Source organism: Penicillium concentricum (assembly GCF_028827145.1).
Source record: "Penicillium concentricum strain IBT 3081 chromosome Unknown utg000001l_segment0_segment0, whole genome shotgun sequence".
Classification (NCBI taxonomy): domain Eukaryota; kingdom Fungi; phylum Ascomycota; class Eurotiomycetes; order Eurotiales; family Aspergillaceae; genus Penicillium; species Penicillium concentricum.
The window spans coordinates 6,125,287-6,152,250 of NW_026622754.1; the positions used below are offsets into that span (position 1 = coordinate 6,125,287).

A 26,964-nucleotide genomic window follows, 5' to 3' on the forward strand; every position below is an offset into this window, starting at 1 on the left:
ACGTCATGACAAACCGTAAATGGGACAGTCAAAGAACTCTGATCCATGTCTTACCGGTAATTGTACTCGTGGATCCCCGCGTTATGGCGTCACTCAGTCTCCGCAAAAATTGATCTGATCACAAGGAAAGAGCATATATAAACTCCCTAATAGAAGCACTTTATTCACATCTTCCATCAACACAAAAACATCTGACTTGAACATTATATTCATCAAATACTTTCAAATCTTTTACTTTACTTTATTACCAAAGCATACCACCCATCATGTCCAGCATTATTCACAAGGTCAAGGATGCCGTGACCGGCCATCATGATAAGGAGACTACCCATGACTCCAAGACATCCAACAAGATCGATGATACCCGGGATAGTTACGGATCCTCCAACAACACCACAGACAACAGCAAATACACTTCCACCAACGCAGGCTCCAACACTTCAGGCTCCAACGCTTATGGCTCAGGCACTGGCGCCGGCTATGAGAACACACCCACTACCGGTGCTGGAGGCTACGGCTCTGGTACTACTACCGGCTCTACCACTGGCCACGGCCACAGTTCTGGCACTAGTGGCCTAAACTCTGGTTCCGGCTACGAGAACACATCCTCCACCGGAGCTGGAAACTACGGCACTGGTAGCACTGGCCACGGTGCCAACAGCTCTGGCACCATCCATGACTCCAAGAAGGGTCCCATTGATGTCGGCTCAGGATCATCCGGGAACTACGGTTCTAACACTGCTGGCGGATATGGCTCCAACACTGGCTCCAGCAACATCAATGCTGGCCCCCACGACTCGAAGCTAGCCAACAAGATCGACCCCCGCGTCGATAGCGACCTTGACAACCGAGGAAAGCAGGCTGGCGGCTTGTCTGGCGGCCGAGACACCTACGGCAGCAGCACCACTGGCCGCTCTACCGGAGAGACTGGCTATGGCTCCAGCACCGGTCACTCTTCCGGACAGACTGGCTACGGCTCCAGCAACCCTTTGTCCAGTGGCACTACCGGCCACTCCACTGGTCACTCTGGCTACGAGTCCAACAACCCTTTGTCTAGCGGCACCACCGGCCACTCTTCTGGACAGACCGGCTACGGTTCCAGCAACCCTCTGTCAAGCGGCACCACCGGCCACTCTTCTGGACAGACCGGCTACGGTTCCAGCAACCCTCTGTCAAGCGGCACTACTGGCCACTCGACTACCCACGGCTCCAGCAACCCCTTGTCTGGCAGTGACACATACGGCAGCAACACCACTGGCCGCTCCACCGGGCAGTCTGGCTATGGGTCTAGCAACCCCCTCTCAAGCGGTACCACCGGCCACTCCACTGGCCACTCCAGCAACCCCTTGACTGGCAGCGATACCTACGGCAGCAGCACCACTGGCCGCTCTACCGGACAGACCGGCTATGGCAACAACCCCCTGTCTAGCAACACCACCAGCCACACCGGACAGTCTGGCCACGGGTCCAGCAACCCTCTGTCCAGCAGCGACAACTACGGTAGCTCCACCGGTCACTCCACCGGACAGACTGGTTACGGCTCCAGCAACACTGCCGACAACTACGGCAGCAGCACCACCGGCCGCTCCACTGGACAGTCCGGCTACGGCTCCAGCAACACTGCCGACAACTACGGCAGCAGCACCACTGGCCGCTCCACTGGACAGACAGGCTACGGCGATAACTCCGGAGCCAGTGGCAGCAACTACGCCGATCAGACCTCAAAGACTGGCAATACCACTGGTCCCCACGGCTCTGACCTCTTGAACAAGCTTGACCCCAGAGTTGATGCGAAGGACACCCTCGGCAGCCAGCGCAACTATTAGGCGATTCATGATTGATACGAAATTTTTGCTGTATTCCTAGCTTTTTCTTTAGTTTTCTTTAGTGTTTTATGAGAATGATCCCAACAACATCAATATCCTCTTCTGTTTTACCTCAGTGTCTTCGAATGAAAAAGATATGTTTCCAAAAGAATTTGGCTCATGCATCCTTCGTATCTAAATATATCTCTTTTCTATGATAAATAAATAAAATATCTTCCAGCAATTTTTTTTTCGCCATTTCTTCTAACCATATTTCTTTTTGACATTGTAAGGCATTCTAACTACAGCAAAAGTACCCACGTGACCACGTTTACCCTCATTTGGTAAACTATGTCAAAGTTATACATCAAGTTATACATCAAATGATATAGATATAGAACAAATGAGAAGTCCTATTTGAAAGCATGAAACATCCACTCTCCGCCACACTACCGTCGGGTATGATGCACTTTGTGTTGTGCTGTAGACCAATGACTATAAGGGCAAAATATATATCAAAAACTATGTCAAAAAAGATATCGTAGTATTTTCATACACATATATGTTTTCTAACCTACTAGATCTTTAGATTATTCAAAACATTCAGTTTCTCATACGAAGAAACGGCTAGTCTATTCCCCACAGCAAGCATATGATACTAATGCTGCCTAGGTGGAGTACCTTAGGTAAACTACAGTGCGTGGCCAAGGTACTGCCGCATTACATCAAGTATATCTATCCATAACGACCCGCGAGATACACCAAAATATGTATGCAATCTTCTGGAAAAGAAAAAGAAAACCAAGCCTTGCTATCAGTCAAAGCAAGACAGCCTCTGGTGCTCTGTACCCACTTCACTAAAGCGAGCAGAACACGAGCATTCGAAACATTATACGTTCTTCCGTCTGGCAACCAAGTCTAGCAACCATTACAACAAGTTGTGCTTAATACCGAAGAAGAGAGATAAGACAAGAAGGGTAAAAGGAAGTTCATAGACCCGAAACTGGGTACACAGTCTCACATGAAGTAGAAGAATAGATAGAGCAATCGTCTCAAATATCAAAGGGTAGTGAAGCAAGCCCAAGGAAACAAAAACCAACAACGCGGAGCCATCAAAGTATGGTTGATCAAGTCACTCGCCAAGACGCCGTGTAGATTTGTTCGTCGGGTATGCTGATGCATATTACAGAAAGGGTAATATTAGGACAAGAAATAGAAACAATGCAATGAAGGTCACCGCACGAAGGTATCATGAATTTCGGAGCTGAGTTGGGAATTAGCAGGACACGAGGTTTACATGATGGTCGTTCAATGCGGCGCAAGCAAGCACAGTCCGGTGGGGATGGAAGGCAGTGCTGGCAATGGGCGAAGATCGGTTGTGATGAAGGAAGCTTGAGTATGGCTCGAACGTAGAAAGATAGGTGCCATCCACATTGAAAGTCTTGACTTCATGGCGATTTGTACCCCTGCGTCAGGTTAGCCTTGAACAAAGAAGATATCAAAATATTGCGGTGGAGGAAACGTACACGCTGAAGACAGGAGCGTGTTCATGAACACTCAAGGTCCGCAGGGTGTCTTTGGTAGCATATATGGTGGAAATCGGGCTATCCATGCGAAGATCCCAAAGTCGGACCTCACCATTCCGGCCACCTGAAATCAATTCTCGTAAACCACCACGCTGCATATGGACATTTGTAATCCATTGCTTGTGTTCACGCCAAACCTTGACCATGGATGTGGTTGGCTTCAATCGTTGATCAAAGACTCGCACAGCACCGTCACCGAAACCGGCAACGAATATGTTGCCCGCTACTTGATCAGATGTCAAGGATGTGATGCAGGAACCCGATCGTGCCGGAATATCCTGTTATTGGACTTTGTGTGAGTAACGCGATATATTTGTGAGACCAGACGTTGAAGACTTACGTTTGTGCACACCTCAGTAGCAGCATTCCAGACACGGATAACCTTGACATCACCTGCAACCAGAGCTTTGCCCTGACCTTGCTGCCAATCAAGCACAAGGCCTGCGTTGCGATTGCTTGGAATCAGTTCAGGGAGGGCTCTGAATGCTGTGACAACTTCAATATCCTTATTATTCTCATAATGGCGGAAAAGTTTGATCACACCATCAGAAGATCCAGTCATAAGCAGTGCCTGGTCATCCTCATTGATGTATCGAACTTCGTTGATCTTTGAACCCGCTGGGTTGCCATTTGAGAATTGATTGAGGCGTTTGTGGCTCTGCCAGTCCCAAATTCTGTACGAAACCAATGGTTAGAAGAACACAAAGAACAGGTGACCTGTTGGTACTTACGAGATTGTGTCCCGGTCATCTGCGACAGCAATGTGATCCTCGAACTGATGGAAACACATCTTGTGGGGCTGGCTACCATTCGATAGTAAAGCAACCGAGTTATCCCACCGGCTCGCTCCAGCTTTTCCTTTGAGGGGTTGGGTCTCGGCGATGATCTTTTCGTTGCGGCCGCGTCTCCAGAGTCGCTGGTTGTAGTCGGAGCTACCAGGCTCATCCGGCTCGTTGGGTTTCATCTGGGGCTCCCGGAAATACTTGTAAATAGTGAGTAAATGTAGGTAATAATAGTTGTGGGACTTGATGGATTCGAAATCCGGGATTACCTCAGTGGACCAGTCTAGGAATCTACTCTTTAGGGGAATAACTGGCACAACATCAAAGCCTTTGGGTTCGAAACCTCTAGATGTGGGAACCGGAGCCTGGTTGTATCCTGTTGCGGGAGCAACAAGGTCATTTACTTCCGGGGGTCGGGTCCACTCAGGAGGGGCTCGGCCGCGTGGGGTAATTGTCATACGGCCGGTTGAAGGCGAAGGAGGGTTCGAGCTGTCCGAGGATGGGTCTGTTGAATTGCCAAAGGCAAGGTTCTTCAGGGAAGCAGCGACGCTGGCAGTTCGCCTAAAACCTAAAGAAAGATAGCCTTCTTGTTTCGAGGCTGCTGCTCCAGACACGGGAGGCGCTGAAGGTGGCGCAGCTTTCTTTGCCTCAGTTCGCTCGCGATGTTGGAGTTTTGTCAAGCCTGTGATTTCCAGAATCTCATTCTGAAGCTTGTTAGTGAGTGGCGCCATTGGAGATTCCAACAAGGCAAGGTGGATGTAATCAACGATAACGGCGGCATCCTGGGCGATGTCAGGATGAGGGTCAACCGAGAGAGCCAGTAGCTGCTTCCAGATAGTCCCGAAAGTTGTATTGCGAGACAGCTGGGGCTGTTTTGCATGAGAAGATAGTGCTACGACCTGTTCTTCGGAGCGGCTAGTCCGAGAGGTTTCACTCTGCCAGCGATGAGACAGGGACCGCTTTTCTTCCTCAAGCTCCTCAAATGCCGCGACCAAAAATTTGTTTTGGTGGCGTCTGACGAATGTTGAGAAGAATACTAAAAGCTCCTTCCTCACAACTACACTTCCATCGGCAGACATGGGCAAGACTGCCAGTGCTAAAGTCTCCTCAATTTGTGCAACCTGGTCTGTCAGATCTGGAATCCCCAAGAAGGTAGTCACAGCTTGAAGCATAGCAGCGCGAACTTCGGGTACGGGGTCGAAATTTAACTCGCAGAGCCTAGCGGGGGCTGCACATCGAATGCCCATCCACTTTGCTTCAGGGAAGTCGCACCAGAGCATACTGAGACACAGACAAGACCACTGCCGTAGCAGGGGATTTTCCACATCGCCAAGATGTCTGAGGCACGAATCAAACAATTCGCCAGAGAGGCAGACATTCTGTCCCTGGGGGTAGTTCTTGCAGAAGATCGAGACTATGAAAGCACACATGGCCCGGTGTTCGCTGGCATTTCCCACAGGAATGGGAGAAGAAGGGTTCAGAATTGAGATAAAGTAGTGGATGCCGTTGTCTTTGAGTAGATCGTTTTGTACAGTGTGGTCGACTGCCATGATTCTCGCCCAAATGAAAACCATAACTGGTTTCAATTCTTGAGCTGCTGATTGCAGCAACTTGACGACATAGGGGAAGATGCCAATGCTGAGTGCAAGGTGGACAGCCCATGGGCCGAGGTCTAGGAACTTGCTCAAAAGAATCAAGGCCCGCAAGCGGTGTGCTTGACTCAGGAGGACTTGGAGGACAATAGGAAGCTGATCTGGTGGATTTTTCTCCGTCGGACCGGACGAGAGGTATACCTCAAAAGCAGTGAGTTGCTCAGCGAAGAATGTTGAGTGCTGGTACTCGTACTGTCGGCGCCCTTCTTCCTGATCAATGAGAGCAGGTAGCTGAGACAACACCATCTCGACTGCAAGGTCCCAGCTTTTCCATAGAGGGTGATGGTGTGTGTCTGGCAATTCGGGTGAAGAGATCGGATGGCATTTGTATGTGCGCATGATACGTTCACTGAGCAAAAAGTTGCGGAAAAGAGCGGCGACCATTAGATCCTGCCGGAAGAGCTTCTTGAACAAAGCCCGGGGTAAGGTGTTCCATGCGATTGTATCGGTAATTGCAGTGAAGATCCAATTCAGTTCTCCAAGAGGGCTTCGACGATCTTGAAGTCGACCGGGAACTCGGAAGTCGTCAATGGAAATGTTTGTGCGTAGAGGGTTCTGCAAGATGAAAAAGCGCAATGCGATCTCAATCGGTGTTGTCAAGCAACAGGTGAATAGGTCTGCAGGAAGGTCGGGATTGGTCGGAAGGGACTCCGTCTTCTGGCACGCAGCTAGGAGGATGCAGTCACCATAATTCTGAATGACGGCATTCGGGTCTCGTTTCTTAGTCTCGATATTCTCTTTCTCATGCTTCTCCACAAAAGTGTGGAAATTTTGAACAATGTTGCCCGCATGTGAAACATCGAAGACAAAAAGACTAGGCCCAGCTAGCCAAGACTGCAGATCGTACAGTGGGACAGGGATGTACTGGGTATAATTCTTGTTGAAGACCCAGATTTCACCCGACTGAGTTGGTAACGGCACACCGTGTCCATTGTAATGTAGAAGCACTCGCTCGTCCTTGGCATTTCGGCGAAGTGAGATGCAGAACTTCTTTGTCTCGTCAACTGATGGATCCAGATACTGTTTGTATCTTGTCCGAAGACTCAAAGTCTCATATTGCTCCTGTAGCTTCTTGCCGATCTGCTCCATGATCTTGTTTTGACCACCGCCGGTGGTAGAAGTCGGGTCTACCCAGCATTCCAGCTTTGATGTTGGATTGGTCTTGACCACATCTGGAGGGTCGACTCCGATGTTCAGACAGATAGCCAAAGCTGCAGACACAGTTTTTAGGCGATCTTTCATGCGCCAGTCCTGACTTGGCCAACTCCCAACCGGGTCCCTGGGAATGCCGTTGGTCTCATGGCGTTTCTCGGTGAAATACATGTAGAAATTCTATGTTCAGCGGGCATTTTGTTAGCTTCGGGAAACCCACGATCAGAGTGGTCATGCTTACCGAATGTAAGATCTTGAGATATTCGCTGGAAGTATATTCCTCCTGCCATCCATGTCGCATAGCAAAATCTTCATCGTCATCGCCCGCGACTTTATCGAAGGTTATCCGACTTGGTCCATAGTCACTTTTGGCTCTCTTCAGCATAGCCGGTCGGCTACTTTCCGATCTCCGTGGCGATGGGCGGCGGGGTGGGATGTCTCCGATGGCACTGTTCTCTCCAGATGAGCTGGTTGGACGCCCATGTGTTAGTGTAGGGTGCTTATGTTCAACAGCTGTGAGCGAACGCTGATGGCCACTCAACGGAGCTGGAGATCTTTCGCGGGTGGGAATCGTGGTCTCTAAATCGGGACCAAATGCGACGCGAACCGATTTATTCGGATTGCGACGCGAGGCCGTCGACCCGTTGGTCATTTGTTGTGAGTTTTGTTCCATATCGGTAGTGGGATCCCTCATGTTGTATGATCGTTCATTGTGTTACACGAGTATGGGGGAAGAGGAAAGGCTGGAACGTATGTCGAGGCAAGCCGCAAGTATCCCCGGTCGGTCACCGGTCACAACTAGTGATTTTCCTCTTTCGGTTCGCTCGTGAGAGTGTGGAGGTTGTCGGCTGAAGCTGGGGAAGAGACCGATGATGAAATGGCCCGAGTAACGTTGGAGTTGGTCGAATTTGTAGTAAGCCAGATTAATCTCAAATTGCGACTATCCTGGATATATCCCAGGAGCGCAGAGAGAGCTCAGCGCACAGCCTATGGATTCTGGTCCAAAGAGAGCTTATCTGCCTCTAGAGCGGATGTGGTTCGGAAAGGCGAGGTGCTATGCGGAAACACAGATATTCCGGGGATTACTCAGAATGATGTCTTGGCATTCAAGAAGTATAAACTCAACCTGAAAACGTGTAGACTATGATTCTACAACATCAAGGCAATTATGACTTCCACATAGTCAATGTTTTCCTTTTTGTTCCAAAATGATAAGTCTTAGATGTCTATGGAGTTTACACACCTACATCACAGACTCTAGTGGTATTAATCTTCAATACGGGCGTAAGAATTGGTTACATCATGGAGTGCAACATAAATTGAAGTCTACCTCCAGGACTGCCCAGGTGGGACGAAACCCCTGTTAGTCAGCTATGTATCTTCTATGCAGCATATTTTGTGATGTTTGCTTTGTTCTAAGAGAGACATTGCATGGTTGGAAATGTCTCAGACAATCGTAGGGGACATAAAAGGTTTCACTGGAGGAAGGATGAACCAGAATCTGACACGTCGATTTTTATACAACATAGCAAACTAAAAAAATACTTAGACATATGGCCTGTAGCCAATGATAATAGATTATAGCAAAAGTAGGTCAGTGTCAAGAGGTTCATCCCTACAACCCAGCCAGGAAATGAGAGATCGCCCGTGTTATTTTTGATTTTGATAGGCATGGGAACCCCCCTTTCCCTTCGCTCTATCAGCTTCAACAGTCTAACCTTTTTTTTTCCGAGGTATTTCAGAGTCGACATTCATCAGGTCACATGCCTAATCCTAATGTTATACAGTCTTAAGCTGTGAGCAATTGGTATTTCCTACACATTGTGGGGTATGGATCGCCGTGTGGAATTGGGGAATGCAGTGTTAGGACACATTATCATTGGACCTGCAGTTGTTCACACGGCGTGTCCTCGGCCCGGCATATAGCCATTGGAGTGTGATAGTGTGATAAAATTAGGGTTAACAAGCCTGTAGCATTTCAACCCTTGAAATATAATGTATGTTGTAGTCAAATATTTTGAAGACTTTGCGACATTGTTGTGAAACCTTCTTTTTTTATTTATATCTCTTACTTCTTTTTAACATAACTGATATCCAACATAAGACTAAAGAAGTGTGGATATGCCATACTCCGTGGAATGTGAAACCCCCCTCGGTTCCTGGAGGCTGGCAAAATGAAAGAGACTGGGAAAAATGAAAGAAATAGTACAATGCACGCAGTACGGAGTGTATAGATATAGACTATATAGAGGGACAAGCATTGAATTAAATAAAAGAAGTGAAATATCTTTAAATATTCGAGTAATAGTATGCCCCTGAGTATGCACGTCCAATGAAACTAAGACTAGTTCGACTTAGAGCATCTCCGGGAAATTGAAACGGCTTCCATCTTCGCCTTTTCCTTCACATTTCCTACCACCTCCCCCTTTCTTCCCTTGGCTTTAGCCGCTTTGATTTTTCGAGTCTCCCAGTGCGAATGCTTCTGTTTAGAGGCCTCCCCCTGCCCACATTTATTTTTTTGGGGGGACGCTGAGCGGCTTGTGCATGGAACGTTTTATGGTTCCTAGTGGTTCCTGGTTCCCACTTCACATCTGAAATAGACAACTCCCCCCTATCTCTTCGGAATTTTCCACTTCATCCCTCGGGACGACGCCATTCCTTTGATTTTTGGGTGTCGGAGCGAGACCGCACTTCGGCGCAGCTTGACTTTGCGCCAGATCCCCTGATACGACCGACTACGACCACATAATTACGATGGCCTTTCTGTTCAAGAAGAAGGCTCACGCCCAGCAGAGTCAGCAGTCGGCTGCACTCCCCCCGGTGACTAGAAATGTCCACACTTCTGAGGGTGCTCCATCCACTGGATCGCCTACTATGGCGAATGGGGTCAAAGGGGATGGCACGAATTCCCAGACGCCAACCCCAAGCGGTAGCTTCAGCAATTCCCTACATTCGGCCACAAGCCCGACGAGTCCAGACGCAGTACGGCCGCGGCAGAGAGCGGATTCAGAGTCTCAGGTGGGTATCTGTTTTGTGATCCATTGGTCGCTCTTTGACGAGGACAGAGCTCTAATGTCTACAACAGATGCAAAGATCCCAGCAACCACCCAACGGGATCCCCCTCCAAGCCCCAGTTCATCCCTATACCCATGGTCGCAACGCCGTTTGAACTTCTCTTCTCCCCAAACGAACCCGTTTCCTCGCTATGGAGCAGCAATTAATTCGGTGGCATCTAAGGAAGGAGACATATATATGATGGGAGGCCTGATTGATGGATCAACTGTCAAGGGTGATCTATGGATGATTGAAAGCAGTGGTGGTGGCTTGAACTGTCTGCAGGTTGCGACAGTATCCGAAGGCCCTGGCCCGCGAGTCGGTCATGCCAGTTTGCTTGTCGGGAACGCGTTCATTGTGTTTGGCGGTGATACCAAAATCGACGAGAACGACTCTCTGGACGATACTCTGTACCTTTTGAACACATGTAAGTGTGGCATCGATCTATTCATGTTTACCATGACTCTGACTCTCTTTTCTTTTAGCTTCCCGCCAATGGTCCCGCGCTATCCCCCCCGGCTCTCGACCTTCCGGGCGTTACGGCCACACTTTAAATATCCTAGGCTCCAAACTCTACGTCTTCGGAGGGCAAGTGGAGGGCTTCTTCTTCAATGATTTGATTGCATTCGACTTGAACCAACTTCAAAACCCAGCAAATAAATGGGAGGTTTTGATCCCGAACAGCCATGAAGGTGGGCCTCCACCAGGCCAAATTCCTCCAGCGAGAACAAACCACACTATTGTCAGCTTCAACGAGAAACTATTCCTTTTTGGAGGTACGAACGGAGTACAGTGGTTCAATGATGTGTGGTCTTATGACTTCATTTCCAATAGCTGGACCGAAATTGATTGCGTTGGCTTTATCCCGGCTCCTAGGGAGGGTCATGCCTCTGCTTTGGTCAACGATGTGATGTATGTGTTTGGAGGCCGCACAGATGAAGGTGTGGACCTGGGAGACCTGTCGGCCTTCCGCATCTCAACTCGACGTTGGTACTCCTTCCAAAACATGGGCCCTGCGCCGTCCCCTCGATCTGGTCACAGTATGACCGCTTTTGGCAAACAGATCATTGTTATGGCGGGCGAACCAAGCTCGGCTCCTAGGGACCCCGCGGAGCTTAGCATGTCCTACATCCTTGACACTAGCAAAATTCGGTACCCTAATGATTCGCAAGCTGGGGGACGCGCCCCCGAACCAGCGACCAGAAAGACAAGCGTTGATAAAACAGTTATTTCGTCTGGGCGCACGTCTCGGGAGGCACAAAACGCAGGCGCAGAACAGCAAATGCGACGAGGACCGACGCCATCGCGTGAGAGCATGATCCAGGGTACGGCTGTTAATAGGCCAATGGAGTTCGGTTCGAACCCAAATTTGGGACCTGGATCTAGACTGCCACGGGCATCGATTGCTCAAGCCCCTGCCGGTCCACCGCCTCCTGGACAAGCACCCTCTCCTGGCCCTCGTGGCAATGGCCCTCCAGCGGGTGCGAACCCTCCAAACCCTCGTAGCAAGACCCCGACCAAAAATGATCGCGGATACACACCAACGGTTGATATTCGTGTAGCAAACGGCGAAGGGGGCGAAGAATCACCAATCATGAAGGAAGGCCCACAAGATCCCCAGGGACCTCCATCAGCTGGTCGCCGAACTCCTATACAGCATCAAAAGCCATCAGCCAAGGCCATGGAAGCAGGTGAGGCAGCTCCGTTGATCAGTGCCCCAGGCCGACAACGCTCGCTTCGTTCTCAACGACAGCGTGGGTCCGTTGACAGTGGGGAGGAATCAATCCTTGGCCGGCAGGCTAGCATCGAGGGCTCAATTGAACCTCGAAGCTTCCGCAACTCCAAGACTCTTGCCGATGAGCCACGATCTCCTCGACTTACACCCCACCAAGAGGCGTTGATAAAGGAGCTGGAGGTTACCAAGGCCCGAAACGCCTGGTATGCCTCAGAACTCGCACTCGCAAGAAAATGTGGCTATGTCCCCAATGCAACCAGTAGCCCCGCGCTAGACGACCGGGCTAATGAGGCCCTGAGTGATGAGGATCGCCCGTTGGTTGAGGCATTCTTGGCCATGAGAGCAGACCTCAGCAAGATGCAAGCTACTGTGGATCGACAGGCGGCCATCGCATCGAAACGAGTTGCTGAAGTGGAACATCAACGCGATATGGCTATCAATGAAGCCGCATATTCTCGGGCCAAGCTCGCTGCCCATGGTGGTAGTCAGCGGGGAACCCCTCAGCCTGATGCTTCTCGAGATGGAGATGACGAGCGACCTACCGACATGGGACGTCGCCTTGCCCTCGCTCTGGCCTCCCAGTCTGAGTTGAAGGCCAAGTTAGATCTGCAGACCACCGAGCTTTCGCAGGAACGTCAAGCCAAGGAACTTGCTGAAGAGACAAATGAGGCAACCCGGAAACACCTGGCAGAGCTTGAGATGCAAAGCAATACTCTGGAAGCCGAAAACTTGCGCGCTGAACTTCACCAGGCCGAGGCTCTATCTAGAGAAGAGGCCTTCTTGCGTGCAGAAGCCGAAGCCTCGCTTCAACAGCTCACCTTGGACAAAGAAGAGTTGTTGGCGCAGATTGAGGATTCTTCGATCCGCCTGAAGGACTTTGGTTCTAGCTTTGGTGGTCTCCAAGAAGCTGTTTCTGCTTCCGCCGCGAAGACAGCCCTCGTTGAGAAGCAATTCCAAGAGGAGCGAGAGCGTCGCGAGGGTCTGGAGAGAAAGCTTCTGCAGCTCCGATCAGAGCACGAAGAACGCACCACTGAAGTAGAAAACCTCACTCGTCGCCTTCGAGATGCAGAGGAGTTGGCAGAAATCCACGCCAAAGAAGCCGAAACCCACAAGATTGCCTTCGTTTCTGGGCTCGAACGCGCTACTTCTACAGACTTGGATCATTCGTTCCGATCTCGTGCTGACCAGCGAGTCGCGGCTTTGGAAGCTCAGATCGAGCGGTCCACCACTCTAGCCAAAGCAAACCAGGCAGCTGCCAACGCAGCCTCCGACAAACTCCGGCGCGCAGAGGAACGGATTGCTGGTCTTGAAGCATATCAGGAGCAGGCTAGCCGCGAGGGATTGCAATTGCGCAGACAGCTTCAGACAGCTATGAAAGAAAGCCAATCGGCCGCCACTGATAACCGGGATTTGAAGACACAACTTGAGGCTCACCAGCGAGAGGCTGGAGCTTTGGCCGTTCAACACGCTGCTTTGAAGGATCTTCTTGGTGAGCGTGGAGTGAGCAGCGACACCAGACGGTCCCCACGGCTCGACTCCCCCGGATCACGATTCGGTACTCCGGAGCAAAGCCGACTACGCGAGCTCGAGCAACAACTCTCGGCTAGCATCAAGGCTCATGACGACCTGAAGAACGGCTTTGAAACTCGTGAGCAGGAAGCCGACCGAACTTTCAGAGAGAAACTTGAGCAGCTTGAGAATGATTACCAGTCAGCGGTTCATTACGTGAAGGGCACCGAGAAGATGCTGAAGCGTATGAAAGATGAGCTGAGTCGGTATAAGACTCAAAATGCTAAAATGCAGTCTGAATTAGATGTGGCTCAGAAGAGCCTTGAAAATTCAGACAGCCAGACATCTTCTTCCGCTGAGTGGGACGCTGAACGGTCCCGTCTCGAGCTGTCGATGTCCGATCTCCAAGATCGAACTTCATCTTCTATCGCCAGCCTTGAAGGCCAGATCACGCAGCTCAAGAAAGATCTTGAGCAGGCTAGGGCTGAGAAAGAGTTGTCGCGCAGTGAACAGGAGCGTCTTAAGCAAGATCTACTCACTGCTGCTGAGCAAAGTCGTACCGAGCTGGACCAGCTCAAGCAAGAGAATACCCATCTTGAAACTCGTGCCTCGGATGCAGAGCGTAAGGTCAATATGCTTCTGGAGCAGGTTCAGACATCCGTTGGTCATTATCGCCGTCAATCCCAGCATGGGCAAGGTACCAATGGAATCTCGCGCACACACAGTAACGCCTCTAGCAACACAGTCAGCGGAGGCACCGGGCGGGCACGAGCTGATAGCAATGTCTCGCAGGACTCTACCTTCCCTGACAACCGTGGTTCTATGGCTTTGGACTCCCTTGCCAACGAGTTGGACGCTTTGCGCAGTCACTGGGAAAGCACCAACCGCAATTACCGTCTGAGCAGCCAGCTGGATCTGGAGCGGACTCCCACCAAGGATAATAGCGAGGGACCCGCACTGATGAGTGATAGCTTGGCAGAATGGAGGAGAAGACTGGACGATGATGACCGGGTTGGATTTGATGTGCAAACCAAGCCATTGAACACTAAAGCTGCACACTCCGAACACGCTAACGTGATCTAAAGATCCCTCCCCATTGTTCTATGACCATGTGCCCTAAGATATGTCAATTTGCACCGTCGAAGCGTTCTGCATGTGTATTTGCCAACACTTCCTTCTTTCCTCCCCGTGTTTTCTACTCTCGTTTCTATGTATGATGGGTGCTTTTTGAACCCTCTGTGTCTACACCGATGCACGATGTGTTTTTCTGATTCTCTTTCACCACTGCGCTCATTTGTTTCCCCCATCTCCCGTTTTGATTTCACCCCCCGGCTGCCCTTTTTATACCCCGGTTTTCTGATGTTCATTGGACTCTGGCTGTACCACTAGCATATTGCACGCGGATTCCTTGTTCATCCATAGTCAAAAAATCGTTCTAGTTGCCCCGTGGAGGCTCTTATTTTTCACAAGACCATTCTGACCAGGATATCCTGAAGTTCTGTAAACTCGACACACCGGGGTGCCCAGGCCCACGGGAATGATGACCTGTCATCAGCCCGATTCGATAGGTACAAGCTTACTCCGCATCGATGAGATTTATGATGTAGAACTACTTTATAGTATATTGATTTGTATGGTAGTAAGCCAGTTGCAAGTGTAATACCCCACGTTTGCCCCCAATAGATTGAGACAAGTTTCCCATTGAGGAAAATCGCGCATACTATAGGATCTGGTATTGTTGATTCAGGATCTATAAGTAAGAACACGGATATTATGTTTCGCAAGGAGCAATATGATTGTATATTATTCAAATGAGAATCATTATATCTTAGATTGAGTATAAATCCAATATTAAGAGTCTATTGATACCTGGTTATGGTTATTGTGTGCACCTTTCATTGATCATATACCGGTCAGCTGAGGGAGTACATCGCCACCAGTGAGAACGGTGTAAGCTTACATGGGTTTTATAAGATAGATATAATCAATTCATGCTCCTTTGTATCAATTTCGATCAAGTTGTATATCATTTTTTTATATGAATCTATACACAGTATGTATAGAATGTAAAAAAAAAAGTAGTATAGATGCCCAATACCAAACTTACGATACCACGCCCAATGACACCCGAGGTGCCGTCCCCTGCATATTAAACTTGAGAACCATCTTTAAGAAAAAATACCCTACCTTGCTCACCGACTCTCCCCCTTCTCCTTCTCACATATATCTCTTCCTTTAAAGGCTTCTTTAAAGACTGTTCTTGATCTCTTCAGTTTCTCGAATTTCACCGGATCTTCCCGGATCTCCTTTTCCTTGAGAGTTGATTATCTCACGGTCGCCATCTCTTTGATCCCGTTATCTTCAGGTATGTCTAGATGCTTTTTTTTATATTTTACCTTTTTACCTTTTACCTTTGACTTTCAGTTTCCTGTTACATCCCAGTTGCCTACTTTCATTGCATCATTTGAAGTTATTGGAGTTGATCTGGCCCTTCCCAACGAAGTTGCCTGAGGCTTGACAACCCCTCTCATTTCCTGTTTCCCTCACGCCTCCCTCTTCCTTACCTCTTTTACACCCCTTTATCCACTATCAATCTCAGCTTTCCATATTACTGCTTCAACGGGATTCGAAACACTAATATTCTCACAGCAAGAATCTCACAGCTAACCGCTGTGCCCCCATCGGTTCAACATGACGACCATGGTCAGTGTTAGCCACCCCCGATTTCTTTGTTTCATTCTTTACTCGGAGACTTTCAAGTGACTTGATTATTACGCTCGGATTATACCATGATCTTCTTATTGTCAACCTCCGAATCACGCGTTTTGCTGACTTGGCCTGCAGGATTTGCGAGTCGGTAACAAGTACCGCATTGGCCGTAAGATCGGAAGTGGCAGTTTCGGTGACATCTATCTCGGTATGGATACAAATCTGACTTTGCCCCCCGCACAACAACTCATAGCTCCTAGGAACGAACATCATCTCCGGTGAGGAGATTGCCATCAAGCTCGAGAGCGTCAAGGCCAAGCACCCCCAACTCGAATATGAAGCCCGTGTCTACAAGTCGCTCGCCGGTGGTGTCGGTATTCCCTTCGTTCGTTGGTTCGGTACGGAATGTGATTACAATGCTATGGTCATCGATCTGCTGGGACCCAGTCTGGAGGACCTGTTCAACTTCTGCAACCGCAAGTTCTCACTGAAGACCGTCCTGCTTCTCGCCGATCAGCTCATCTCCCGCATCGAATACATCCACGCCAAGTCCTTCATCCACCGTGATATTAAGCCCGATAACTTCCTTATGGGCATTGGCAAGCGTGGCAACCAGGTCAACGTGATTGATTTCGGCCTTGCGAAGAAATACCGTGACCCCAAGACTCACTTCCACATCCCTTACCGTGAGAACAAGAACCTCACTGGAACTGCCCGTTACGCCAGTATCAACACCCATCTCGGTGTTGAGCAGTCCCGACGTGATGACATGGAATCTCTGGGCTATGTCATGCTCTACTTCTGCCGTGGCTCCCTCCCCTGGCAGGGTCTGAAGGCTGCTACTAAGAAGCAGAAGTACGACCGCATTATGGAGAAGAAGATGACCACCCCCACTGAAGTCCTGTGCCGTGGTTTCCCCAACGAGTTCGCCATTTACCTGAACTACACCCGTTCGCTGCGCTTCGACGACAAGCCCGATTACTCCTACCTGCGCAAGATTTTCCGCGACCTCTTCGTCCGCGAGTCCTTCCAGTACGACTACGTCTTCGACTGGACCGTTTACAAGTACCAGAAGAACGCCGCCATGATCGTGGACGCTTCCAAGAAGGATAAGGATGCGGAGGATCAGCAGCGCCGCCAGGCTCTGCCTGCTGCTGGCCCGATGGGAGCCAGTGCCGCCGCCAAGCCCGGTGCCATCTCCAGCCAGCGTCGTAAGGTCGTCGAACGCGGCACCCTCGACACTCCGGACACCAACCGTGCCGTGGGAGGTAGTGACAGGATGTGAGTACATGAAACCTTGGTTCCGAGTAGGGAACCCCTTCTTTCTTAACTCCTACGTTGAGTGATTTGCTTTTCGTGACGCTGGCGTGGAGGACCCTTATGTTCTGAATCTGACTAATCGCATAGTCTTCGGCGTTAGGCTACGTTCTGCCTCGAAAGGTGCTGCTTTGGGTTATGGACCTTCTGGTGGCCGTTCGAAGCGGGATGAAGGAGCGGAGGCCCAATGGTACTAATCGTGTTTACACGACGGTGAGGCTATGCTTGGCATGCCTCGTGTCTGTTCACATTCTTATCTACTAAGAAACCGGGGACCCGTTCATGTCGCCTTGGAGCGGACCATGTCGCACTCGCCTTCTCGGATATTTCTTTATTTTTCTTTCTTTCTTGGATCTCTCTTCATTCTGCACTCCCCCGACATCAGCCCTCCTATCCCGTTTTCGATCAGATTTCGATCTCAGCCGTTTCGATTCGCCTCTGTTTATCGCCTGCTCGCCTTCAGCCCCATGAAACCTTTGCCGATTGGGTGGTCAAACTTGCGCTGAGTCTGCGACAAACATTGTCGACTATTTTCTGTCTTTTCGGATTTTTTTTGTACCCGTTCTGCGGGACAACCGATTACACGTCTCGAAACGCTTCTGATATTGTGGCTTATTTTTACGTCTTCGCCCTTTGGTTTCTCTTTACAACCTGGCATCTTCGGTCAGAATGACCAGAGGGCAAGACTAAGGGAGATGCAAACGACGGCGTCAGACCGCAATTCTTTTTGTCGGAATGTTTAACCGCTGGTACTGAAGATCCTTGAATGCATCCTCGGATGCGCTGCCCATCATTGCTTACCCCTTTTCTTTACTCATGATTTTCTCTGCCCTTGCTCTTTTCTTTTCTTTGTTGCGTTTGCCTGGCGATTAATTTGTGAACTATCGACGCTCAATGGGGACGAGGTGTGTGGCCTTCAATCTGGCCAAGGGAAGGGACGGGGTGGGGGACAGCTTTCGGGAGTATTGCTTTGCAGGCTTTCTGGATTTCTGCTCAAGCTACATTGCAGAAATTATTGTTACAGAAGCTCTCTAATGCAATCCCGCTTGCGGGGGAAGCTTGTGTGGTTGGCGACGGACATTGGTTAGGGTCGCTTCCGGGGTGGTATGCGTCGATTTGTGTCAAGTTATTTCTCTTAGCTCTCTACATTGCACCTTCAATTTGCTTACTCTCTGAAATGTCCACTGGCCTGGAATTTGGCCCTTTGAGCATCCGTACTTTCCGGTCCCAAAAGAGTAAGAAAAACGGTGAGATCATCAAAAGTCTGGCCCACTGAACACTGAAATTGATATTTTGGAGAAGGATTCTATTTGATATGTAAACCTTGTAAGTATACGTTGAATTGGGATATAAGAGTGTCATGACATGGAAATCTTGTAACTCGTACACGGAACGCCGGTACATGAAACTTGAGCAGATAATAGATTTTCATCATTTTTCACCTTCACCTCCTAACTTTCCGACAAGCTCTAGAGACCTTGGGAACTGTCTAAAATTCCGTAATGGATTACCCTTTCTATGATCCTCGATCACAGCCCAGCTTCTCGCTCTATGGGTTGCCTACCCCCGACCAACCCCATGCGCAACCAGACACATTCGCCCCTCTGGTGAGTTCATTGTTCCCATTCAAGACATGTCACTAATAGACTAGAATAATTATCAGAACTTCCCTGACTATAACCCATCATTCCCCGACCCCTCCTTTGTTCCGCCACCCCATTCACCGCCAGAATCCGTCAAGCATTCTGCTTCGAGCAGTGATGCCAATCAGCATACACACCTCACCTCATTCGATGATGAAACCCAATTCGCAGACCCAACCTTAGGAAGGAGCAGCAGCGAGGAAAAGGAATCAGCGCCCGCACAAAGCAAGCGCAAGGCCCAAAACCGAGCAGCGTATGTGATCTATCAAACCCACGTGGCGTGGACCCAAGAGTCATCCCCACGCAAACACTAACATCCATTCGTTACACAAGTCAACGAGCATTTCGAGAGCGCAAGGAACAGCATGTCCGCGACCTCGAAGACAAAGTAAACACCCTCGAACAAGCATCCAACACCTTACAAGTCGACAACGAGCGTCTCAAGCGCGAACTAGCCCGCTACACAACCGAGAATGAAATCCTGCGCGCGACATCACAAGCCAACCGCGGACAGGTCGCAAACGAGAACCCGGAACCAACAGTCACAGGTCCAATGAAGTACTCCCCCACAGACTTTTACACCACCTTCATGCCGAACGGCCCCGGCACGCCTCGAAGCCCGCACCACCGTCTGACCGTGTGTCCGATTACCGGCGAGAGATTGCTAGATGCGGGTGCGACGTGGGACCTTATTCAGAAACATGAGCTGTTTGAGCGCGGCCAGCTTGATATTGGTGATATTACGGAGCGGTTGAAGGGGATGTCACAGTGTGATGGACAAGGACCTGCTTTTAAAGAAGGTCAGGTTCGCCGGGCTATTGAGGAGAGTGTGGCTGTTGGTCGTGATGAGTTTATTTGATGATTTGAATGTTTGGGGGTATTTTATACGTGTATCCGCCGATATGGTTATGATTTTGGTGTTTTTTGAGCGTTGGGGTTGATGGGGTCAATAGGATGAATGGCGATTATAGTATTTGATCCGTTTATATATTTGATTTGGTTTTTAGGAGCGTTTGAGCTATTCATACTTGGGGTTTGGCTTTGTTTATGGTCATTGCAATTGCCTACATAGGTTGCAAATTGAGTTGGATTTGATATCTTGGGCATTGATAGTCGATAGCTAGTTGTCATTATGAATCCTAGGGCCATACCTATGTTAACAAACTCTCTATATGTTGATGTCCAGATAGCCAGCTCCAAAGTCCATCACTACAGGTATAGATATAATAGATATAGGCAACTCAATTCAAATCGAGACCAACAAGTAAGTTACATCTTGCAGCATCATTCTTTTGGCTATCGCCGACATAGAAAGGGGGTCATCATCTTTTGGATACCTCCATAATATACAAACAAACCTGATCATAATATTTGCAGTAATCAATCGCAACCTTGAAGGAAATCAATCCCAGTCATCATCATAATCTTCAACGTTCAGGTCATCGTCCTTTTTGTAGTCGTCCTCGTTATCCCGCTTCTTCAGACGAACATCACCCTCCTTCAAAGCACCAATTTCCACAAGCAAACGCTCAATATCTATGCATTTGATTAGTGCACCATCATTATTGAATTCTTGCTTCAAACAAAACTCACCTTCAACCTTGGTCCGAGGACCCTTCAACTGCTGAAGCGTAATGAGCTGCTTCTTGATCTCGGTATCCTTGTATGCCAAGATCGTGGGCGTGTTCTTCTCTGGATAACCTTCAATACACATATCGGCACGAATCTCGCAGAACTTAATATCGCCGAATTTGGCAGCAAGCTCCCGCCAGAGCTCTGTCAACACGCGCGATTCAACGTTTCCGCCCATCGATGTGAGGTTGACTAGTACAAAAGCACTGTTCGATGCTTCTGTCACCTCTCGGGCATAATCGACTTTCTGAAGTGGGAAGACCTGGTTGAAGTGGCTGGTTTTTGGAGGGTGGAGAGCTCCGCGAATCGTTTTTGCCTGTTTAATCGGACTGTGAGCAAAAGGGGACGCCCTTGGGGTATATAAATAATTAGATAACAAGCTTACCGATAACTCTGGAGAAACTCGTCATCTTCTTCATCCTCCAGTGCGTCCAACTCGTCAAGGTCTTTGTCCTCAAGTCGGTTCTCGTGCGCTCTGTGCTGTGCGGCAATCAGAGCTTCTTGGATCAGAGGCTCAGGGTCTTTGGGCTTTTCGGGAATAATGCCATGTTGGCGGAGGATATCGTTCCTATACAATATTCAATAATTGGTTAGCACACCTAGTTTATACCCCGGCGGGGGTATGTGCAAGTAATAGGCTTACCACTCGGTATCCTCATTAGGGTCGACTTCAACCTGCATGGTGGATTGAAATGATCAAAGATGTATAGATCCAGTTCAATTCAAGCGAAATATGGAGAAAATGAGGGGAGTTAGAGGGATAAATGCGCTGCCTTCAATCATGATGCCACCTGTTTGCAGTGTTTGGTTCGGGCCAAACAACACAGAAGGCCACCTTCAACTTGTCCCTAATAGCCAAGTTCTTTTGAGGTTCGAGATTCATTACCACCTTTACCTCAATCATATTCTCGTTATTTTCCTCCGATTTACCGTTAAGCTCTCAATTCCTGGGTGGCTATGCGAATGCTGTAGTCGCCTACACCGCCCTACCCTGCTTCTGTGTACTCGACCCGTGTCCCAATTGCACCAACTCCACCTTTCTAATACGACAGCAACCACTCATTGCTGGTGCGATACCAGCTGCTGGGCAAGATGAGTTACATGAAGAAAAACGAAGATGAGGACCAGGTCATGATCAAGCTTGATCGGACCTCCGTTTTCCAAGATGGTGTGCAATCAACAAGACCCCCTGGCGCCTCCATGCGCTGTACATATTCAATGCTGACTAGATAATTCTCCTAGCACGCCTATTCAATTCCTCTCCTATCTCACCGCGAACATGCCGAACGTTACTCACCAAGATTGCTGTCCTCATGTTCACCGGGGAGCAGTTCCCTACGAATGAAGCCACCACCCTCTTCTTCGGAATCTCCAAGCTCTTCCAGAACAAAGACCCGTCGCTGCGGCAAATGGTGTACCTGATCTTGAAGGAGCTGGCTGGCACCGCCGAAGATGTGATCATGTCGACAAGTATCATTATGAAGGACACTGCAATGGGAAGCGATGTTTTGTACCGGGCCAATGCCATCAGAGCGCTCTGCCGCATTATTGATGTAGGTTGTCGGTTGCGAGGACCTCAATGGTCGAGGGGATTTGCTGACAATTGCAAAAGGGTTCCACAGTGCAGGGTATCGAGCGACTTATCAAGACCGCCATTGTTGACAAGACCCCGTCGGTGTCCTCCGCGGCCTTGGTCTCTTCCTACCACCTCCTCCCTATTGCGCGCGACGTTGTCCGGAGATGGCAGAGCGAAACACAGGAAGCTGCCTCGTCATCGAAATCATCAACCGGGTTCCTTGGTTTCTCCTCGGGCTCACAGAGCCACGCCATCTCTAACTCGAATTTCATGACACAGTACCATGCCATCGGTCTTTTGTACCAGATGCGCTCGCACGACCGCATGTCTTTGGTCAAGATGGTACAGCAGTACGGCGCTGCAGGTGTGGTCAAGAGCCCGGCTGCTCTGGTCTTGTTGGTACGTCTGGCGGCCAAATTGGCCGAGGAGGACCAAGGTCTCCGGAAACCCATGATGCAGATGTTGGATGGCTGGCTCCGCCACAAGCATGAGATGGTCAACTTCGAGGCGGCCAAGGCTATTTGCGATATGCGCGATATCACCGATGCCGAGGCAACACAGGCAGTCCACGTTCTCCAGCTCTTCCTGTCCTCCCCCCGGGCGATCACCAAGTTCGCAGCCATTCGTATCCTACACAGCTTCGCCTCTTTCAAGCCACACGTCGTCAATGTCTGCAACCCCGATATTGAGTCCCTCATCTCCAACTCGAACCGCTCTATTGCCACGTTCGCCATTACGACACTGCTCAAGACCGGTAACGAAGCCAGCGTCGACCGTCTGATGAAGCAAATCTCCGGCTTCATGGCTGATATCACCGACGAGTTCAAGGTCACTATTGTTGAGGCCATTCGCACTTTGTGTTTGAAGTTCCCCAGCAAGCAGGCCGGTATGCTCGTTTTCCTGAGTGGTATCTTGCGCGACGAGGGTGGATACGAGTTCAAGCGCACTGTTGTTGAGAGCATGTTCGATTTGATCAAGTTTGTCCCAGAAAGCAAAGAGGATGCGCTTGCCCACCTCTGCGAGTTCATTGAGGACTGCGAGTTCACCAAGCTCTCGGTTAGAATCCTGCACCTGCTTGGTACTGAGGGCCCTAAGACTAGCCACCCCACCAAGTATATCCGCTACATCTACAACCGCGTCGTATTGGAGAATGCCATCGTACGCGCCGCTGCTGTCACCGCATTGGCCAAGTTCGGTGTTGGCCAGAAGGACCCCGAAGTCAAGTCTAGCGTTCATGTTCTCCTCACCCGTTGTCTTGATGACACCGACGACGAGGTGCGAGACCGTGCTGCGCTTAACCTGCGTCTGATGGGCGAAGAGGACGAGTCGGCGAGCGCTTTCATTAAGAACGGTAAGACCTTATTCATGATTGACAATGGTACATTTACTAATGGTTCTAGACTCAATGTATTCCCTTTCCACGTTTGAACACCAGCTCGTCATGTACGTGACATCTGGTGACAAGGAGACCTTCGCCACTGCTTTCGATGTTGCCACCATTCCGGTTGTCTCACACGAGCAGGCCCTGGCCGAAGAGAGGACCAAGAAGCTCACCTCAGCCACTCCCACTCTCAAGGCCCCTTCGACAGGTCCCCCGAAGGGCAAGGCAGCCGCCGGTTTGGCCGAAGCGGCCAGCGCCTCTGCCACCCAGAAATACGCAGAGCAACTTATGCAATACCCCGATATCAAGGCATACGGTGTTTTGCTCAAGTCCTCTGCCCCTGTCGAGCTTTCCGAGAGCGAAACCGAATATGTTGTTACGGCCGTCAAGCACATTTTCAAGGAGCACATCGTGGTGCAATATGACATTAAGAACACACTTCCGGATACCCTTCTCGAGAATGTTACCGTGGTCGCCACGCCAGAGGAAGAGGATGTATTGGAGGACGACTTCATCATCCCTGCCCCCAAGCTGCCCACAAACGAGCCCGGTGTTGTCTATGTTGCTTTCAAGAAGCTCACCGGCGAGAACAGCGTCCCCGTCACCTCCTTTACAAATATCCTCAAGTTCACCAGCAAAGAAATCGACCCTGCAAGCGGCGAGCCCGAGGACAGTGGCTATGACGACGAGTACCAGGTGGAGGATCTCGAGCTGACAGGCAGCGATTATATCATCCCCACATTCGCCGGCAGCTTCGACCACGTCTGGGAACAGACCGGTGCCAACGGCGAGGAGGAAAGCGAAACCCTGCAGCTCAGCAACATGAAGGGTATCAACGGTATGTACAAGTCCTATCTATCTTTCTTTCATGTAAATACTCATGCTAATCCTTCCAACAGATGCCACGGAACAACTGATCTCAGCGCTATCTCTGCAGCCTCTCGAAGGCACCGATATCGCCCTCAACAGCAGCACACACACGCTCAAGCTGTTCGGCAAGACCGTCTCCGGCGGCCGTGTCGCTTCTCTCATCAAGATGGCCTACTCCAGCAAGGCTGGTGTCACTACCAAGATCACCGTCCGGGCAGAAGAGGAGGGCGTTGCTGCGGCTGTGATTGCTTCTGTGTCTTAATCTCTCCATTTGTTTTTCTTTTTGTTGTTACGTGCTTAATCCTGGTTGGGGGGACAAGAGCGTGTTCTTTTTTCATGTGTCTTGGTTCGTTAGATTGCGTCGTCCACCCCTCAAAACTTGTCAATGCAACTTTTCATCCAAATATCATATCACATTTATGTCTATTGGTGTTTCTGATTTTTCTTCGCTGTAGCAGCTACTGGCATATAGACCTTAACCTGTAAGTTTAATAGTAGACAATAAGCTGCTTGACTCACCAGACTCCAGGGTGTTTGATTTATACTCAAAGTAGGATATTACTACCAAGGCAAAACATGTATGAAAGAAAAGAAAAATATTTTGTTTTTATATGCTTGTAATGTTATGAGATAGTGCCATACAGTGCAAAATCAAGGACGCAGACGCTGAGGGTCACGGGGGAACAGCGAAGCCAAACGGACATTAGGCAAGCCAAGGAAGAACATAACAATACGGTTAAGACCAAGACCACCACCAGCGTGAGGGGGACAGCCCTGACGGAAAGCATTGAGGTAATCCTCGAAGCCTTCCTGGTTAGGCTCAAGACCCTTAGCACGCATAGACTCCTCCAACTCCTTGATATCGTTGATACGCTGGGCACCGGACATGATCTCCTCACCACGCATGAAGAAATCGTACGAGTTAGAGAAACGCTTGTCGTTGGGATCGGCCTTGGTGTAGAAAGGACGGACGGCCATGGGGAACTTGTCGAGGACGTAGAAGTCGGTGTCGTACTTGTCGCGGATGATCTGGCCGAGCTGCTTCTCCATTGCGGTGGAGAAGTCGTTCTCGAAGCGCTCTTGCTCGGAGACGTCGACGCCGGCTTCCTTCAGGAGGGCGACTCCGTCCATGTAGTTCATGCGCAGGGCCTTGCCGTCCTTGGGGAGCTTGAAGTCGCCGGCCTTGGGGTAGGACTTTTGGATGGTGGCGATTTGGGAGGCGTAGCGCTCCTTGAGCTGGGTGAGGATGAAGACGAGGAGGTCTTCGGCAAATTCAAGGACCTCGTGGTAGTGACCGCGGAAGGTCTTTTCGAAATCGAGACCGGAGAACTGTAGGACATGTTAGAATCTGTTTTTCTTGTTTGAGCTTATATATTAGGAAATCATACCTCGGTCAAGTGACGGTGGGTGTTGCTGTCCTCCGCACGGAAAACGGGGGCGATTTCAAAGACGTTCTCCATATCACCAGCGATACACATCTGCTTGTAGAGCTGGGGAGACTGGGCCAAGTAGGCAGTGCGCTTGAAGTACTTCACCTCGAAGACACCGCTACCACCTTCAGTGGCAGCACCGACAAGCTTAGGTGTGGAGATCCATCGAGAGCCACTCTTGATCATGTACTCAGCGAAGAGCTGGGACACACCGCTGGAAATCCAGGTGATGGCCTGGCTAGTCTCGGTCTGCAGATCGAGGACTCGGTTGTCGAGGCGGGTCTTGAGGGTGACGATGGGAGTACCCTCGGAGTCAACCTGGGGACCTTCCTCAGTGGTCTCGGGGGGTGGGCGCTCAGCATCCTTGACTTGCATGGGGAGCATCTGCGCAGCCTCGGAGATCATGTAAACCTTGGTAATGTGGATCTCGAGGTGGCTGATGGAGGCGGACGAGATGGGGATCTCGGGCTTTTTCACAGTACCGGTGACCTGCACGATCGAGTTGACGTTCAAGCCGCCGGTGTACTTGATCATCTGTCGGGAGATGGGCTCAGTGGCCGCAATGACGGCCTGGACCTTCTGTCCCTGCTGGCGCAGCATCAAGAATGCAAGCTTGGCACTCTGCACACGCGCATTATCGACACGCGCCACAACCGTCACTTCCTTCTCGTAGTGTTCCTCTGAGAGTTCTGTGAATCGTGTAGACGGAACGACGTTCTCGGCCTCTGGGAGAGCACCGTATAGATCCTTGGCGGTGTCGTTGGCCTCCTGGGCGGCGGCCTGGGCCTTTTCTTGCGCAGCACGCGCCGCAGCCTTCTCTGCCTTGATCTTGTCCTTGGCGGCCTTCTTCAGAGCGTTCTTGCTGGCGTTCTTGGTCTCACCTTCCGCGGCGGGAGCGGAGGCATCTTGGGGAGCCTCGGGCTTGGGACGGTGGGGCAATTCGGAGTCGGCCATGGTGCTGTGAGGACAATTAGAGGGGGCAAAGTGATGAGCTGGGGCCAGTGGATCCTACCTTATGATTTTATATCCTGAGAAATTTGCAGGACTTAATGCAGCAGGCTGATTGTTAAGTAGAGCTGCAGAGAAAAGTGTTCCGTTGACTCACCCCGCCATGCCCTAAGAGGGGTAGGC

The 26,964-nt window shown here is 50.1% G+C and overlaps 8 protein-coding genes across 8 annotated transcripts; 5 read left to right on the forward strand and 3 right to left on the reverse strand.

Moving 5' to 3' along the window:
* Positions 1–266: 266 nt before the first annotated feature.
* Positions 267–1,826, forward strand: N7517_002349 (uncharacterized protein; the record flags this gene model as incomplete). Its single annotated transcript, XM_056720079.1, has 1 exon — positions 267–1,826. One exon carries the CDS (start codon positions 267–269, stop codon positions 1,824–1,826), a length of 1,560 nt encoding a protein of 519 aa, XP_056584214.1.
* Positions 1,827–3,073: 1,247 nt separating this feature from the next.
* Positions 3,074–7,671, reverse strand: N7517_002350 (ubiquitin-binding TORC1 subunit KOG1; the record flags this gene model as incomplete). Its single annotated transcript, XM_056720080.1, has 5 exons — positions 3,074–3,271; positions 3,332–3,669; positions 3,732–4,065; positions 4,123–7,157; positions 7,219–7,671. The coding sequence occupies 5 exons, from the start codon at positions 7,669–7,671 to the stop codon at positions 3,082–3,084; spliced, it is 4,350 nt and encodes a 1,449-aa protein (XP_056584215.1). The 3' UTR covers positions 3,074–3,081.
* A 2,060-nt stretch (positions 7,672–9,731) lies between these two features.
* N7517_002351 (putative cell polarity protein (Tea1)) lies at positions 9,732–14,358 on the forward strand (the record flags this gene model as incomplete). The annotated part of the gene is made up of 2 exons (XM_056720081.1): positions 9,732–10,458; positions 10,517–14,358. 2 exons carry the CDS (start codon positions 9,732–9,734, stop codon positions 14,356–14,358), a joined length of 4,569 nt encoding a protein of 1,522 aa, XP_056584216.1.
* A 1,582-nt stretch (positions 14,359–15,940) lies between these two features.
* Positions 15,941–17,498, forward strand: N7517_002352 (casein kinase 1 family protein; the record flags this gene model as incomplete). The annotated part of the gene is made up of 4 exons (XM_056720082.1): positions 15,941–15,978; positions 16,120–16,192; positions 16,245–17,252; positions 17,392–17,498. The coding sequence occupies exons 1-4, from the start codon at positions 15,967–15,969 to the stop codon at positions 17,496–17,498; spliced, it is 1,200 nt and encodes a 399-aa protein (XP_056584217.1). The 5' UTR covers positions 15,941–15,966.
* A 1,305-nt stretch (positions 17,499–18,803) lies between these two features.
* rsmA (putative bZIP transcription factor (Fcr3)) lies at positions 18,804–19,803 on the forward strand (the record flags this gene model as incomplete). Its single annotated transcript, XM_056720083.1, has 3 exons — positions 18,804–18,908; positions 18,965–19,197; positions 19,278–19,803. The coding sequence occupies 3 exons, from the start codon at positions 18,804–18,806 to the stop codon at positions 19,801–19,803; spliced, it is 864 nt and encodes a 287-aa protein (XP_056584218.1).
* A 543-nt stretch (positions 19,804–20,346) lies between these two features.
* On the reverse strand, positions 20,347–21,257 carry N7517_002354 (uncharacterized protein; the record flags this gene model as incomplete). Its single annotated transcript, XM_056720084.1, has 4 exons — positions 20,347–20,480; positions 20,538–20,905; positions 20,962–21,144; positions 21,220–21,257. The coding sequence occupies 4 exons, from the start codon at positions 21,255–21,257 to the stop codon at positions 20,347–20,349; spliced, it is 723 nt and encodes a 240-aa protein (XP_056584219.1).
* Positions 21,258–21,668: 411 nt separating this feature from the next.
* N7517_002355 (coatomer subunit gamma) lies at positions 21,669–24,665 on the forward strand (the record flags this gene model as incomplete). The annotated part of the gene is made up of 5 exons (XM_056720085.1): positions 21,669–21,744; positions 21,819–22,129; positions 22,189–23,503; positions 23,553–24,371; positions 24,433–24,665. 5 exons carry the CDS (start codon positions 21,669–21,671, stop codon positions 24,663–24,665), a joined length of 2,754 nt encoding a protein of 917 aa, XP_056584220.1.
* A 389-nt stretch (positions 24,666–25,054) lies between these two features.
* dps1 (putative aspartyl-tRNA synthetase Dps1) lies at positions 25,055–26,787 on the reverse strand (the record flags this gene model as incomplete). Its single annotated transcript, XM_056720086.1, has 2 exons — positions 25,055–25,732; positions 25,792–26,787. The coding sequence occupies 2 exons, from the start codon at positions 26,785–26,787 to the stop codon at positions 25,055–25,057; spliced, it is 1,674 nt and encodes a 557-aa protein (XP_056584221.1).
* Between the last annotated feature and the right edge of the window lie 177 nt (positions 26,788–26,964).